The 15771-nt window shown below is 45.4% G+C and overlaps 1 protein-coding gene across 1 annotated transcript in view; it reads left to right on the top strand.

Annotated features, from left to right (window-relative positions):
• Positions 1-15771, top strand: part of DNER (delta/notch like EGF repeat containing) — a 393179-nt gene that overhangs the window by 294499 nt on the left and 82909 nt on the right. Inside the window, exon 8 of the mRNA XM_070773355.1 lies at positions 1669-1893. Coding sequence (XP_070629456.1) covers positions 1669-1893 — 225 coding nt within the window. The remainder of the gene's footprint in view (positions 1-1668; positions 1894-15771) is intronic.

The following is a 15771-nucleotide window of genomic DNA, read 5'->3' as shown; positions in this document are numbered from 1 at the left end:
CCATTTTAGTTCACTACAAGATATTTAATATGTTCCCTGTGCTATATAGTAAAAGGATATGTAATTTTTTTTAATTGAGAAATACTGAAACACACAACATAAAAATCATATGCCCAAGAAATACATTTAAAATGAAAAAAAGTTAAAGGTTAATTGAAGTACAATTTACGTGTCATAAATTTCATTCATTTTTAAAGTACAATTCAGTGCTTTTTAGTAAATATACAGAGTTGTGCAGCTATCACCACAATCTGCAATCCATTAGAGCATTTACATCAACCTCAATAGCCTCCTCATGCCATCTGCTGTCAGCCCCTCTTCCCACCCCAGCCCGAGGCAACCACTCATCTACTTTATATAGAGATTTATTTTACCTGTAGATTTATTTTGTCTGGACATTCCTTATAAATGAGATTATACAACAGGTGGTGTTTTGTATCTAGCTTCTTTCACTTAACGTATGTCCTTTAGGTTCATCCACATTGGCACAGGGCTTCCCAGGTGGCTCAGTGATAAAGAACCTGCCTGCCAATGCAGGAGACACAGGTTCGATCCCTGGAAGATCCCCTGGAGAAGGAAATGGCAACCCACAGGATTCTTGCCTAGGAAATCCCATGGGCAGAGTAGCCTGGTGGGCTACAGTCCATGGGGTCGCAGAGTCAGACAGGACTTAGCGACTAACCAACAATGATGTTGGCACACGCGGCAGAACATTTATTTCCTCTTTGTTGCATAATAGTGTTCCATTGTATGCATACACCCAGTTTGTTTTTCCATTGCAATGACCAAATTGTTAAAAATTATATATTCAAGAAACTGCTAACAGTGGGTTATTCTAGAGAAAGGAGTGAGGAACAAAGGAATAAAGGTGGGAAATGATATTTTTCACATTTCCTGTTTTATATGGATTTAAGGTTTTAAATTCAGGATTATTCTTCATCTATTAAAACAAAGTAAGGAACATCTTCCTCCAGCAATGTGTATTAAATAAGAGATGAAATCTCTCCACTGATCCCAGTCCCAGCTTCCTAAAATCAATCACCATTAATTTATTTTTGCCATCTTTCTACTTTGTACATACATAGATATACATATCATGTTGGCCAGAAAAGTTTGTTCGGGTTTTCCAGAGGGTGTTACCCATCAAATGAACTTTTCAGCCAACCCAGTGTATCTATCTCCCTGTATCTCACTGCTGCTGCTGCTGCTAAGTCGCGTCAGCCGTGTTCGACTCTGTGCGACCCCATAGACAGCCTCCCACCAGGCTTCTCCGTCCCTGGGATTCTCCAGGCAAGAACACTGGAGTGGGCTGCCATTGCCTTCTCCAATGCATGAAAGTGAAAAGTGAAAATGAAGTCGCTCAGTCATATCCGACTCTTCGAGACCCCATGGACTGCAGCCTTCCAGGCTCCTCCGTCCATGGGATTTTCCAGGCAAGAGTACTGGAGTGGGTTGCCATTGCTACACCTAAGCAATCATACATTTTATATTTCCACCAAAATGGAAATACCTTGGTTACCAAAGCAAAGAAAACCCGCCTGGTTGGGTGGTGCGGTATTCATCAGTTGACGATGAAGCAGAGTTCTGAACAGCAGCCCGAGTTTCTCGGTGATTAAGTGGAATGTGATGTTTCTTTTTACCCCTCCGCCCTTCTGCATCTTTCCGCAGGCTACCTGGGCTCCACCTGCGAGGAGAAGGTGGACCCGTGCGCCTCGGCGCCCTGCCAGAACAACGGGACCTGCTATGCTGATGGGCTGCACTTCGGCTGCAGCTGCAGTGCGGGTTTCACGGGCCCAGCGTGTGCGCAGCTCGTGGACTTCTGTGCGCTCAGCCCCTGCGCCCACGGCACGTGCCGCAGTGTGGGCACCAGCTACAAGTGCCTCTGTGACCCAGGTGGGTACCATGGCCGGGCTGGGAAGTCCTCTCCTTCCTTCCCCAATCTTTAACTTTTCTTTTGCATCTGAGCACAGGTTGGCCCGCTGCAGGGGTTTGCTTGTCCATCCAAGTGGACCCCACTTGTGTGAGTGTGTGTGTGTGTGTGTGTATATGTGTGTGTGTGTGTGTGTGTCTTCAGTCGCTTCAGTTGTGTCTGACTCTTTGCAGCCATGTGGGCTGTAGCCCACCAGGCTCCTCTGTCCATGGGATTCTCCAGGCAAGAATACTGGAGTGGGCCGCCCTGCCCTCTTCCAGGGGATCTTCCCAACCCAGGAATCCAGCCCTCATCTTTTAAGTCCCCTGCACTGGCAGGCAGATTCTTTACCACTAATGCTGCCTGAGAACTATAACACCCTTTCTTTTTAAACTCCCTTTAGGCAGGCTTTGAAAAATACCCTTTCCTCTTTTCATGAGCATTCCACAGTCATTATAGAAAAGAAGAAATATAAGTCAGCAAAATGAAGAAAATGAAAACCAGGCTTAATCTTTTTGTTGTTGTTTAGCCCCTAAGTCATGTCCGACTCTTTTTGAGACCCTGTGGACTGATAATAGCTTAATTATTTTGGACAATTGACTATAGGTCACTTCAGAGCCTTTCCTGCATTATATATCTTTTATTACTGGGTTCTGAGGTTAATGGAATGTTTTTCATTTTCACATGCACACAAAGCAGAATGCAGTCCATTCAGCATTTTATCATCATTTAAAATTCTTACTTGGGGCACAGTTCATGTTAGAGGACTTTTTTGGCTTCCTGTGTAAACGTTCACAAGTTCCATCATTTATTTTCCGGATGTCTTCTGCATTTGTATTGCTGATTGTCAACTGTGAAAGTTTTGAGACTGAGAAGTCGGAGTAGTTACTAGTGAAAGTTTGTGTCCGCACGGCTCTGAAAAGAACGCACACCGGCAGCTCTGTCTTTCCTCTGATTTATATTCTCCCCACGTCTGCATCCTTGCACGAGCTGGCTCTTTAGAATGCTTCCCAGCCCAGTGATCCCTGTCCCACTTCTCTGGCCCATGTACATGGCCGACAAGTCCCCTGGTTGGCTCCACTCCTGGTTCTGCTATGCAGTGCCCTCTGCCTGGAGTGCCTGCTCCCGTGTCACCACATCTCGCCTGCAAACTTCCCCTTCTGAGGTTGAATCAGCTTTCCTTCAAGTTCCCACAGTCACCCACAGTATTCCTTTCTTGGTATTTGAAGCTCTATATTAAGTATCCTTGTATGTTTTTATTAACATATATATGTGGACTCTATAGAGTGCTTCCCTGATGGGTAAAGAATCTGCTTGCAATGTAGGAGACACAGGATACATGGGTTTGATACCTGGTTCAGGAAGATCCCCTGGAGTTAGGAAATAACAACGCTCTCCAGTATTCTTGCCTGGAAAATTCCATGGACTGAGAAGCCTGGTGAGCTACAGTCCATGGGGTTGCTAAAGAGTCAGACACAACTGAGCAACTAAGTAGACAGGCAGGCATATGTAGAATCTAGAAAAATGGTAGAGATGAACCTATTTCCAGGGCAGGAATAGAGACTTGGATGTAGAGGATGGACATGTAGACACAGCAAGGGACAGAAGAGTGGTAAGAGCTGAGAGCTTAGGATTGACATATATACACGTGTTTAGTTGTTAAGTTGAGTCCGACTCTTTGTGACCCCATATAATGTAGCCCACCAGGCTTCTGTGTCCATGGGATTTCCTAGGCAAGAATACTGGGGTGGGTTGCTGTTTCCTTCTCCGGGGATCTTCTTGACCCCGGGATCGAACCCGTCTGTGTCTCTTCCATTGGCAGACTGGTTCTTTACCACTGATCCACCATGGAAGTCCCGTATACACACTACTATGTGTAAAATAGATAGCTGGTGGGAACCTGCTGTGCAGCACAGACGGCTCAGTTTGGTGCTCTGTGATGACCTAGAGGAGTGCGATAGGGGAAGGGAGGTCCAAGAGGGAGGAGATACGTGTCTACTGGTAGCTGCTTCTCTTCACTGTACAGCAGAAACTAACAACATTGTAAAGCAATTATACGCCAACAAAAAAGGCAAAAACCAAACCAAAACAAACAAAAATTATCCTTGGATGTGTTTCTCTCCTCTCTTAGGGATGGGAGTAGAATGAAGTGTGTTTTTTAGTATCTTTTGTCTAACAACAAGGTACGATTTAGTGAGCTTAGTCTTGCTCGGTCCTGAGCTGGGTGCTTTACGTCTCTGGTCCTTTTATGTTCCCTCCCTGCCGGATGGATGTGGTGGAAGTGTGCTTCCACCAAGGTATGAAATGCCTTATTCCTGATTTAGTCACGTGTCGGTGGCCATTCACCCCCCCAGAGGCTGAGTCCCGGTTCCAGCCCAGGTGCCCCGGTTCCCCTGTGCTATGCCTGGTCTGGAACTTTCCAGGGGCACAGCTCCTACTCATTCATCACCTAAGGAGCGAGTAGGAAATACAATTGAGCCTTTGAAGGGTATTGAAAAGCCTCTTTCATGTAGACTTCTACTTCTCTGGTTTTCTAAACAGTCATGGGATTGATGTTTTGCCAAGGGCCCCAATCCTCTAAAATGTAGAGGGAATGGACCTGGTTAGTCTGCCTGGTAACTGCGTGAGTAGGATTTTCCAGACAAACAGAAGAGAGAGAGGGAGAGACAGAAAAAGAAACCATTGCTCAATTTTAAGGAGCTGACTCATGCAGTTGTGAGGACTGGCAAGTTCAAAATGTGGTACAAGCTGGCAGGTTGTCAACTTAGGCAGGATTTCTATGTTACACTTTTGAGCTCAAATTCCTCCTGCCTCAGCAAACCTCAGTCTTTGCTCCTAAGACTTTCAACTGATTGGATGAAGTCCACCCACTTTCTGGGAGGGTAATGATTTACTCAAAGCCTACTGTTGTAAATACTCATTTTATCTAAAGAATACCTTCACAAGAACATCTAGCCTAATGTCTGACCAGACATTTGGGTCCTGTGGCTTAGCTGAGCTGACATGTGAAGTGAACTATCCCAGTAACATTTTTGGGGTTTTTCATAAACCTCGTGGGCTTCCCTGGTGCTGCAGTGGTAAGGCATCCACCTACAGTGCAGGAGATCCAGATTTGATCCTTGAGAAGTGGCAACCCACTCCAGTATTCTTGCCTCAGAAATCCCATGGACAGAGGCACCCAGCAGGCTACAGTCCATGGGGTTGCAAAGAGTCAGACACCACTTGGTGACTAAACAGCAAAACAATGTGAGCCTCGTGGTAAAGGCGTTTCTGTAGTCTACATATGACGGGGACACTTTTCTGTGAGTATACTCGTCCTCCCCTGTCAGAGCCGTGTGGAGGTGGGAGCCGCTTCCTCTTGGGGGCCAGTGTTCTTCCCCTGGCAGGCACATGCCATGGTACCTTCAAGGTGAAGGAGGAGGTGTGCAGCGCAGTGCCCTTACCTGTTTGGAACATGGGGCCCCGGGAGCGTTGGTGTTTGCAGATGAAGAAAGCTTCATCTATCCTTCTCATGTCACGACTCAGGAGCCCACTGCTCCCAACACAGGGGGTAGTGATAATTCCCCGGGCCAGGATCCAGAGAAGAACCTCAGAGCATCCTCCACACAAGTCTCCCAAGAGTCCCCGTTTCTTCTGTGAGCTCCACGGAGAAAATCACACGTCACAGGACCAGAAGGCGGTTTTGTTTCTCCTCCCGTTCTCCTCTGACTTCTGTTCTCAAACATACTCACCTTACCCTCATATTTAGTTGGTGTATTTTGACAACTTGAAGTGAGGATGTAGTTATGTAGAAGTACCTGCTGCTTTTTAGTAATATCTGTCAACGTGTGTGTTAAGGCTTGTGTGCTGTCGTGTCCAACTCTTTGTGACCCCATGGACTGTAGTCTGCCAGGCTCCTCTGCCCATGGGATTTCTCAGGCAAGAATACTGGAGTGGGTTGCCATTTCCTACTCCAGGGGATCTTTCCCAACCCAGGGATCAAACCCTGGTCTCCCGTGTTGCAGGCAGATGCTTTACCGTCTGAGCCACCAGGGAAGCCCCTGGTGGGAGGCTTGTTTGTTGTTTAGTCGCTAAGTCCTGTCTGACTCTGCGACCCCATGAACTATAGCCTACCAGGCTCCTCTTCCCATGGGATTTCCTAGGCAAGAATACTGGAGTGCGTTGCCATTTCCTACTCCAGGGGATCTTTCCCAACCCAGGGACCGAACCCGGGTCTCCCGTGTTGCAGGCAGACGCTTTACCGTCTGAGCCACCAGGGAAACCCCTGGTGGGAGGCTTACATGATCCTAAATAGAAAATATGCTTCCTGGTATCTCTCTGTTCACACAAGGAGGAGTGGGAGAAAGGACTCATGAGACCCTCCACTTGTTGACTATCCCTGTAGGACTTTACAGGCCATTTCGGGGCCTTGGTTTCCCTTTTCACACATAACGTCTTAGATGCTCATCAGTTCAGCTGCAGTTGCAGCTGCAGATCCACAGACTGGACCTGGGACAATTTACTGATCTCACCCTTCTAGCTTTTATTCTTTTTTTTTTTTTTTTGGTTGTTGTCATTTACTTATTTATTTGGCTGCTTCAAGTCTTGGTTGCAGGATCTTTGGTCTTCAGTGCTGCATGCAGGATCTTTAGTTGCAGCATGCGAACTCCTAGTTACAGTATGTGGGATCTAGTTCCCAGGGATTGAGCCTGCGCCTCCTGTGTTATCGAAAGAGTGAGGGGTCTGGCTGCTTGCTGCTCAAAAGCCAATAAACAGGCCAGGTTGGTGGGAAAGAAATTTGGCTTTATTTCAAATGTCAGCAATTGGTGGGGGAGTGGGTGGCAGACGTCTGTCCAAAGGTCGACCCCCCACCACTGGCAGCCAGTGGGATAAGATCTTTTATAGACAGAGTGGGGGAATACTACATGTAGAAACAACAGCCAGCCCTGACAGTCATCTTCAGACTTGTCATCGGTGCTCTGACCAGCTGACAGTCATCGGTGCTCTGACCAGCGTCATCTTGGTTGTTTTAGGTACAGTTAATCTTCAGTTCCAGAGTCCGTTTGTTATCATTTCTTTGAAGCTAATTCTCTGAATTGTGGCAGCTCATGTTCTGGGTACAGTCTGGTCATCATGTAGTTAAATTCTCCACCTAGTATTTCAGTATCTTTAAGACAGCTCACAGGATATGGCTCAGAATATTATCTACATCCCTTGAGAAAGAACTAAAGATCCTTGACTATGCTTAATGACTCCGTTAGTATTATTTAGTCTCCTGTGACTGTTTCCCTTCGTTTCCCCATTTCTCACTTCTCTGATTAAATTTTTTCTTTGACTAAAATTTTCCACAGGCAGAGAACACTGAGGTGGGTGGGTAGGCCAAGGACCTGCTCTGTTTCACCTGCACTTGGAGCAGAGTCTTAGCCACTGGACCACCAGGGATGTTCCTGTACTTAGACAGAAGGAACTTCATTCCATGTCCTTCTGTTGACCATGATCTTCTGTTGTGTGTAAGGGTGTTAGATGAGAGACACAGAGCATGCTTCCTGGCAAGAGCAGTAAGGGCTATGCAGTTGCTTTCCATCCATGGAGATTCCAGCACTTTTCCTCAAGTCAAAAGGGTGAAGTGTCTCCTGTGAAGTTCCTCTTTTCCCACCTGCTATTCTCTGCCCAGCCTTCATTTGTGTCCATTTGTAGCCTTTCGCTTGATAAGGCCAATGCCTGGCCTCTAAGGAGCCTTGAAAAGCCTGAAGAAACAAGTGTCCTGTTTCTGGATGCCTGCACTCATTAGGCAGTCCTCCAGGATAGAGCCTTGGAGTTCAGTCAATGCTCTCGTCAAACTGGGGAGATGAAATCGCTTTTGGAGGTGTGGCTTCCTCAGATCATTAGGTGACATTGTGTAAAGTAAAAAAGGCATCTTAACATCTGGCAAGAATTTACATTTTAAGAGGTGAAAATGACAATTCTCTGAATGCTAAATTTCTAGTCTTAATCTTTCGGAGCATGTAATTGCTTTACCAATAGTTTGCATAATAGAAGAATCTCATGAGACTAGGTGAAATTGGGTGTCAAGCTGAAGAGAGGCAAGGCTGATCCTCTTTGTAGAGAGCACGCAGACCCCGTTTCATAAAATGGAAGCAGATTGAAATCATGTCAGGTTGATAATTAGCTCCCATCTGACAAAATGCCATTTGGATATGACTGCAAATCAGATTTGCCAGGTGCTTTATTTTCAGACTTCATTTTTAGCTTATCAGGCTAGGGAGCTCTGATGGGATTTTAGTATTAAATAATAAAATGTCAGCAGTGAGCAATCATGGAAAAGTTATCTTTCAGGGACAGTGTTAAGTGATAGGCCACGTGTTCTCTAAGAAAATCACAAATTGAAATTTCCCAAGGATGGAGAAAGTGAGAGCATGGAGTATAATGGACATCGTGGGGAGCAGGGCCACCATGCATGGAGTTGCCAAGGACCTGCCATGACCCTTACAGGTGGCAGGTGATATCTAGTGTGATCTCTAAGCAGTAGTGGGGTCTGGAAATGCCTTTTGGATGGTGACCAGTGCGAGAAGGAATCCTTGCTAAGAGGGAACGTGGTTTGCCTGAGTTCACTGATCTTGGCCCCTGCCTGATACACTTGAGTTATTACTCCAGTCTTGTTTTGTTTTGTTTTTTTAAATTGGAGTATAATTGCTTTATAATGTTGTGTTAGTGTCTGCTTTACATTGAAGTGAATCAGATATATGTATACATATATCCCCTCCTTCTGGAACCTCCTGCCTTCCGCTCCCATCCTATCCATCTAGGCCATCACCAAGCTGAGCTCCCTGTGTTCTACAGCAGCTTCCCACTAGCTATCTGTTTTACATATAGTAGTGTAAATGTGTCAACATGTGTGCTGCATGTATGCTAAATCACTTCAGTTGTGTCTGACTCTGTGCTATCCTATGGACTGTATCCCGCCAGGCTCCTCTGTCCATGGGATTCTCCAGGCAAGAATGCTGGAGTGGGTTGCCATGCTATCCTCCAGGGAATCTTCCTGACCTGGAGATCAGATCTGCTTCTCTTACATCTCCCTCATTGGCAGGCAGGTTCTTTACCAGTAGTCCCACCTGGAAAGCCTGAGGATTTCTACATGGAAATAAAAATAACAGGTTTTTTTCTTTCCCATGAATAACCTTAATTCAGTTCAGTTGTTCAGTCTTGTTCGACTCTTTGTGACCCCCATGGACTGCAGCAACACCAGGCTTCCCTGTCCATCACCAACTCCCGGAGCTCACTCAAATTCATATCCATCGAGTTAGTGATGCTATCAAACTATCTCATCCTCTGTCAGCCCCTTCTCCTCCTACCTTCAATCTTTCCAACATCAGGGTCTTTTCCAGTGAGTCAGTTCTTCACATCAGGTGGCCAAATTATTGGAGCTTCAGCTTCAGCATCAGTCCTTCCAATGAATATTCAGGACTGATTTCCTTTAGGATGGATTGGTTGGATCTCCTTGCAGTCCAAGGGAACTCTCAAGAGTCTTCTCCAACACCACAGTTCAAAAACATCAGTGTTTCGGTGCTCAGCTTTCTTTATGGTCCAACTCTCACATCCATACATGACTACTGGAAAAACCATAGCTTTGACTAGATGGACTTTTTGCCTGCAGAGTAATGTATCTGCTTTTTAATATGCTGGCTAGGTTGGTCACAGCTTTTTTTCCAAGGAGCAAGCGTCTTTTAATTTCATGACTGCAGTCACCATCTGCAATGATTTTGGAGCCCAAGAAAATAAAGTCTGTCACTGTTTCCGTTGTTTACCCATCTATTTCCCATGAAGTGATGGGACCGGATCCCATGATCTTAGTTTTTTGAACGCTGAATTTTAAGCCAGCTTTTTCACTTCCTCTTTCACCTTCATCAAGAGGCTCTTCAGTTCCTCTTCACTTTCTGCCATAAGAGTGGTGTTATCTGCATATCTGAGGTTATTGATATTTCTCTTGGCAATCTTGATTCCAGCTTGTGCTTCACCCAGTCTGGCATTTTGCATGATGTGCTCTGCATAGAAGTTAAATAAGCAGGGTGACAATATGCAGCCTTGACGTACTCCTTTCCCAATTTGGAGCCAGTCCGTTGTTCCATATCTGTTTCTAACTGCTGCTTCTTGACTTGCATACAGATTTCTCAGGAGCCAGGTAAGGCTGTCTGGTATTCCCATTTCTTGAAGAATTTCCCACAGTTTGTTGTGATCTACACAGGCAAAGGCTTTGGTGTAGTCAATAAAGCATATGTAGATGTTTTTCTGGACCTCTCTTGTTTTTTCTGTGATCCAACAGGTGTTGGCAATTTGATCTCTGGTTCCTCTGCCTTTTCTAAATCCAGCTTGGGCATCTGGAATTTCTTGGTTTATGTACTGTTAAAGCCTCACTCGGAGAATTTTGAGCATTACTCTGCTGGTGTATGAGATGAGTGCAATTGTGCAGCAGTTTGAGCATTCTTTGGCATTGCCTTTCTTTGGGATTGGAATGAAAACTGACCTTTTCCAGTCCTGTGGCCACTGCTGAGTTTTCCAAATTTGCTGGCATATTGAGTGCAGCACTTTAACAGCATTGTCTTTTAGGAATAACCTCAGATGCTCATTAATTGTCACAGGCTAGATCTGGAAAGAGTTGCTGTTCATGTATCTGCTGATTCTTCTGTCATAGGGTTGGCCACGCAGACTGTCTAGACCATAAAAGAAAGGATGTGCAGACTTTTTCCAGATGAATTTTTGTTTGTTTGCGCTGGTCTCAGTTGTTACGCACGGGCTTTGTCCAGTCGCAGTGAGTGAGTGCTACTCTTTGCTGTGCTGCATGGACTTCTCCTGTTGCCGAGCACAGGCTCTAGGCACATGAGCTTCGGTAGTTGCAGTATGCAGGTGTAGTTGCTCTGTGGCCTGTGAAATCTTCCCAGACCAGGGATTGAACCCATGTCGCTTGCATTGGCAGGCTGATTCTCATCCACTGTACAATCAGGGAAGTCCCCCAAATGAAGTCGTTTTAAAGGAAGTTATAAGAATTTCAGATACTGTTTTTTCTATTTTTCTCATACACCTAACATGTGAGCTGCATTTCTGGTCTGGATGAGCCTGAAAGACACAATTGGCATCGCTTTGTTCTATTAAACTCAGATTTGGCAGTATCAGCACTCTAATAGTGTCTGCTGGAAACAGAATCTAAGATAAGACTTAATGATCAGGACTTTAATAGCCATAAAGGAAAATGTTCACATATAACAATATGAACACATTTAGCTTGATAATGAATGGCTAATTGCATTAAGATTCTTGGATATGTACAGTGGACAACTTTCGTCTTTATTAACCAGAAAACATGATCAGACTGACTACGATGAAGACATTTCTTGGGTTTAACATGCTGTAGGAGGGGCCTGGTTTGGATACCGCATTATTCTTGAGAGCTGTTGCTTTTACAGAATATGTTGTCCTTTTCCCCAATTCTTAATCCTGTTATCAGGCCCTTCTTCTGTTATATTGTGAAATATGATAAGTGCTCTCACCACTGGGCTCCCAGGTAGGATCTTGTCTACCTAGCTGCAGCTTGTCTTGTTTTCCTAATCTGTCCTCTACCTCAGACAATGTCTCAGGCTCTACATTGACGTCATGATAACACTAAGAATTGAGAAAGAGAGGAGCAGTGCCTGACATCTGGAAGCTTGTTGGACACTTCAAAGCAGCAGGTCTTGGAGTTGTTAGGAGCCGGCCTGGTGCTCACAGCTGGGCCGTGGTGTCTCCTGTTGGACATAAGGACATAAATACACAGAACACAGCCCTTAGATGTGATCACTCGTTCTTGTGTAGTCGCCAAGTCACGTCCGACTTAAAATGAGACAAACAAGACCATTTCATAACTTTGTCTAAGTTCAGAGAAAAACAAGGTCACCATACAACCCACAAAATATGAAACATCCTCTTTTTACTGCAGATAAAATGAGGGCCAGCTGCTTTTTCACGAGCTATGACTTTAGCCTTGCTCGCCTCTGCTCCCACCCATAGACAAGATTTATTGATGTAATCATAGAATTGCTCCTGTTTTCCAACAGCATGTAGAGTGAATCCTATAAGAAGCCCCATCTAACACCCTCTAGTAGCTCAGCTGGTAAAGAATCCACCTGCAATGCAGGAGACCCTGGTTCGATTCCTGGATCAGGAAGATCTCCTGGAGAAGCAATAGGCTACCCACTCCAGTATTAATGGGCTTTTCCTAGTGGTTCAGATGGTAAAGAATCCACCTGTAATGTGGGAGACCTGGGTTCGATCCCTGGGTGGGGAAGATCCCCTGGACGAAGGCATGGCAACCCACTTCAGTATCCTTGCCTGGAGAATCCCCACAGACAGAGGAGCCTGGTGAGCTACAGTCCATGGGGTCCCCAAAAGTTGGACACGACTGAACAACCAACACAGCACAGCACCCTCTGACTGAGACACCCCAAGATTTCCCACTGTGTGTGTGTTCCCTCGCTGTGAGGAGTAAGCAACCCAACTATCTCAACTACAGTCTTGTCCCCAGTGGCCTTTGGTGTGACAGCATTGGTGGGACTTAATTGATTAAGCTTCTCAAAATACTGAGGGTTCCAATGGATTGAATTTTCATATTAATGATAGTTCAACAAGAATTTCCAGTGAGTTGGACATTGAAGTATTGTTTGGGTGAGGAAGATGGGGAACATCTCTATGGAACAAAAGATGGGGTGGAGCAGGAGAAGTTCAGAGAACAGGAGATCCAATTGGCTGTGGGATAAGATCCTCTGGATGCAGTGATGGACAGTAAGTAAGCCTGGAAGTGATTGGGCCAGATTGGGGAGATCTAGGTGCTGAGGCATTTGGAAAAGGAAGACTTGGAAGCATTTTGCACTAGCTGCATATGTGAACTGATCTTTGTTTTACCAAGATGACTTTGGTACAGTTAGGGGATGACTAGAAGGACTGTGTGACTTTCATAAAGATTATTCTGATGGAATTAGATATTACAGTAAAGAAAAGATGGTGAGGCAAGGAGATCAGTCAGAAAGCTCAGGTGAGTGGAAGTGAGGTCTTGCTCGTATGGAGGTGGAAATGGAAGGGGGACCTGAAATCTGTTTGAGGAGTGGAGTCATCCAAGTTTGGGTGTCAGCTGAATGCTTGGAACAGAGGTGAGAGTCGAGTCAAAGGTGTCCCTGAGGCTGTGACTTGAGAAACTCAAAGAAACAGGGAATGTGCAGAAGCCTTTTTGCAATGACAGGCCAACCAAGCAGATGTGCCAGTGAAGAGTTGTTCTTTGAGGCTGGGACTGGTCTTTAGGCTGCTAACAGAGAGATGAGGATGGAGTTCCTGGTGTGTGGGTTCTGGAGAAAGTCAAGGGAACTCTCAAGATTGATGGGGCGAGAGTAAAAATGGAAAGGGGAAGCACTGGTGAGAGCATTAGGGGGTTCTGTACTGAGGTGAGAGCTAGAGGCAGCAGCAGAAGAGGTTGAAGAGGTGGTGTGGGGCGGCAGGGCCCTTTGGAGAGGGCAGAGCCCTGGAAGTTCATGAGAGGGGAGGATGACGGAGGGAAGACTGCCCAGGGGCGAGGAGCTGGGTTAGATTTGCCAGGATGGCCAGACGGGCCCTGTCAGGAAGGCGCTGTCCTAATGGTGTTCACAGTTACCACCACAGCCATTCTTCATCTCCATTTTGTTTTGATTCTAATTTGGGGGCGTGTTCAGGGGGACTTTGTGACATTTGCCTTCTTTGGATGAGTGACCTGAGGGATTAATACGAGGGCAGGAAGGACAGCGTTAATGAATGAAGGGCACTTGCTGGTGCTGCGTAAGGAATTTTGATGAGATTCTTGACATTAAAAATCTTTCCCCAATCTCTTTAACTTCACTTTAAATGGCTAATCCATATGTATGAAAGTGCTAATGAACTGGCCTTTAATTAGGAGGGATTTCTGCTCCCACAACTCCCCTTCAAGTTCAGGTCATTCAGAATTTATTCCTGACTGAACTATTGGGTGGGATTTACCTTCTGGTGGTAGGAGTTAGCATAGACTGCGAGGCCAGCAGAAAGCATTTTACATCTTCTTACCTGGAATGAAAGTCAGAAATGGCAGCTGATAACAGCTACGTCATGAACCAGTGCTTTTCCGAGAATTGTTCTATTTGAAGAACTGCCAACATATAATTTCAGGAAATTCTCTTCAAGTTTGTGGCCATGGAGGTCAGATGGGGACTCATTTTAAGCTATTTTGTAACTGAGCCATTGACTCTTGCTTTGCGATTGGAAGTTGTTATGATCTGTTATTGCTAATGTTTTGTGGGCTTGCTGAGAATGTCTGGGAATCTGGAATTTAGAATTGACATTTGGCATGCCTCACGTCTCTTACCAGGTGTGATGGAAAGGGCTCTGGGCTTAGAACTGAGTAGAACAGAATTTCAGTTCCAGCTTTATCACTGAACAGCTGTACCATTGGCCTGTTTGCCTTCCTTGTCTCTTCTTTAAAATGAAATGGGGTTAAACAGAAGGAAGCTCCAGTGAGATAATGCAGATGATGGAGCAGTGGTACAAGTAGTGCCAGTGTGGGATATTCTGTGTCCTGGGGAAGACTGCTGAGGACAGTATTCAATCTGTGCCCTGCTTCTTTTCCTAGGAGGTTCAGGGTTGGAATCAGACTAGTTGTTGTTCAGTCACTCAGTTGTGTCCAACTCTTTGTGACCCCATGGACTGCAGCACGCCAGGCTTCCCTGTCTTTCACTGTTTCCCAGAACTTGCTCAAACTTATGTCCATTGAGTCAGTGATGTCATCCAACCGTCTAATACTCTGTTGCCCCCCTCTCCTGCCTTCAATCTTTCCCAGCCATCAGGGTCTTTTCCAGTGAGTCGACTCTTTGTATCAAGTGGCCAAAGGATTGGAGCTTCAGCTTCAACACCAGTCCTTGCAATGAATATTCAGGGTTGATTTCCTTTAGGATTGACTGGTTTGATCTCCTTGCAGTCCAAGGGACTCAAGAGTCTTCTCCAACACCACAGTTCAAAAGCATCATTCTTCGGCGCTCAGCCTTCTTTGTGGTTCAGCTCTCCCATCCATACATGACTACTGTAAAAACCATAGCTTTGACTAAATGGACCTTTGTCTGCAAAGTAATGTCTCTGCTTTTTAATATGCTGTCTAGGTTTGTCATAGTTTTTCTTCCAAGGAGTCAGACCAGAGATGGAATCAATTTTTGTGGCCTTGGTAGGCATCTGTGAATGATGGGTTAGCTCCAGCTTTGTGTGGAATTAAGGGATTGCTTGCTGCTTCGGCTCTTGGTGGCTGCACTGATAAAGATTTAAGTGCCGGGGGCTGGGCAAAGCTATTGAACTTAGTAGCTTCTTGAGTCCCCACAGTCCTTATGAAGTGGGCCCCAGGTGGTTGCCATTTCTCTGCCCTAATGAAGGATGAGACTGAGATTGGCACCAGCAGCCTCTATCATCTCAGAGTAAACAGGAAATGGGGTCAAGCTGTGATCCTGATTCACTCGGGGTAAATAACTGGTTGAGAAAATGAAACCTTTAACCAGATTTTTAAGTGGTAGTTGTCTTAATAGTTACCTCAAATGAGCACATTAAGTTGGTGTTTGTCAGGACATTGATTCAGCTCTGCTGACCCAGATGATGTGTTTTCTTGATACTGGCTTTGCCCAGAGGAGCTTCTATCTCTGAGAATTACTGCACTGAGACTCAGCTGAGCACTTAAATATTCTCTTATTTCACTCCTGGTTATAGTATTATAGTATTCCATTTTTTTTTTTGGTGGCATGCGGGATCTTAGTTCCCTGACTAGCAATTGCACACAGGCCCCCTGCTGCGAAAGTGTGGAGTCTTAACAGTGGACTGCCAGG

The sequence above is a fragment of the Bos indicus genome, chromosome 2 (genome assembly GCF_029378745.1).
Source record: "Bos indicus isolate NIAB-ARS_2022 breed Sahiwal x Tharparkar chromosome 2, NIAB-ARS_B.indTharparkar_mat_pri_1.0, whole genome shotgun sequence".
NCBI classification, from domain to species: domain Eukaryota; kingdom Metazoa; phylum Chordata; class Mammalia; order Artiodactyla; family Bovidae; genus Bos; species Bos indicus.
The sequence above is the reverse complement of the archived record's forward strand: the minus strand, read 5'-3'. Positions and strand labels throughout refer to the sequence as shown.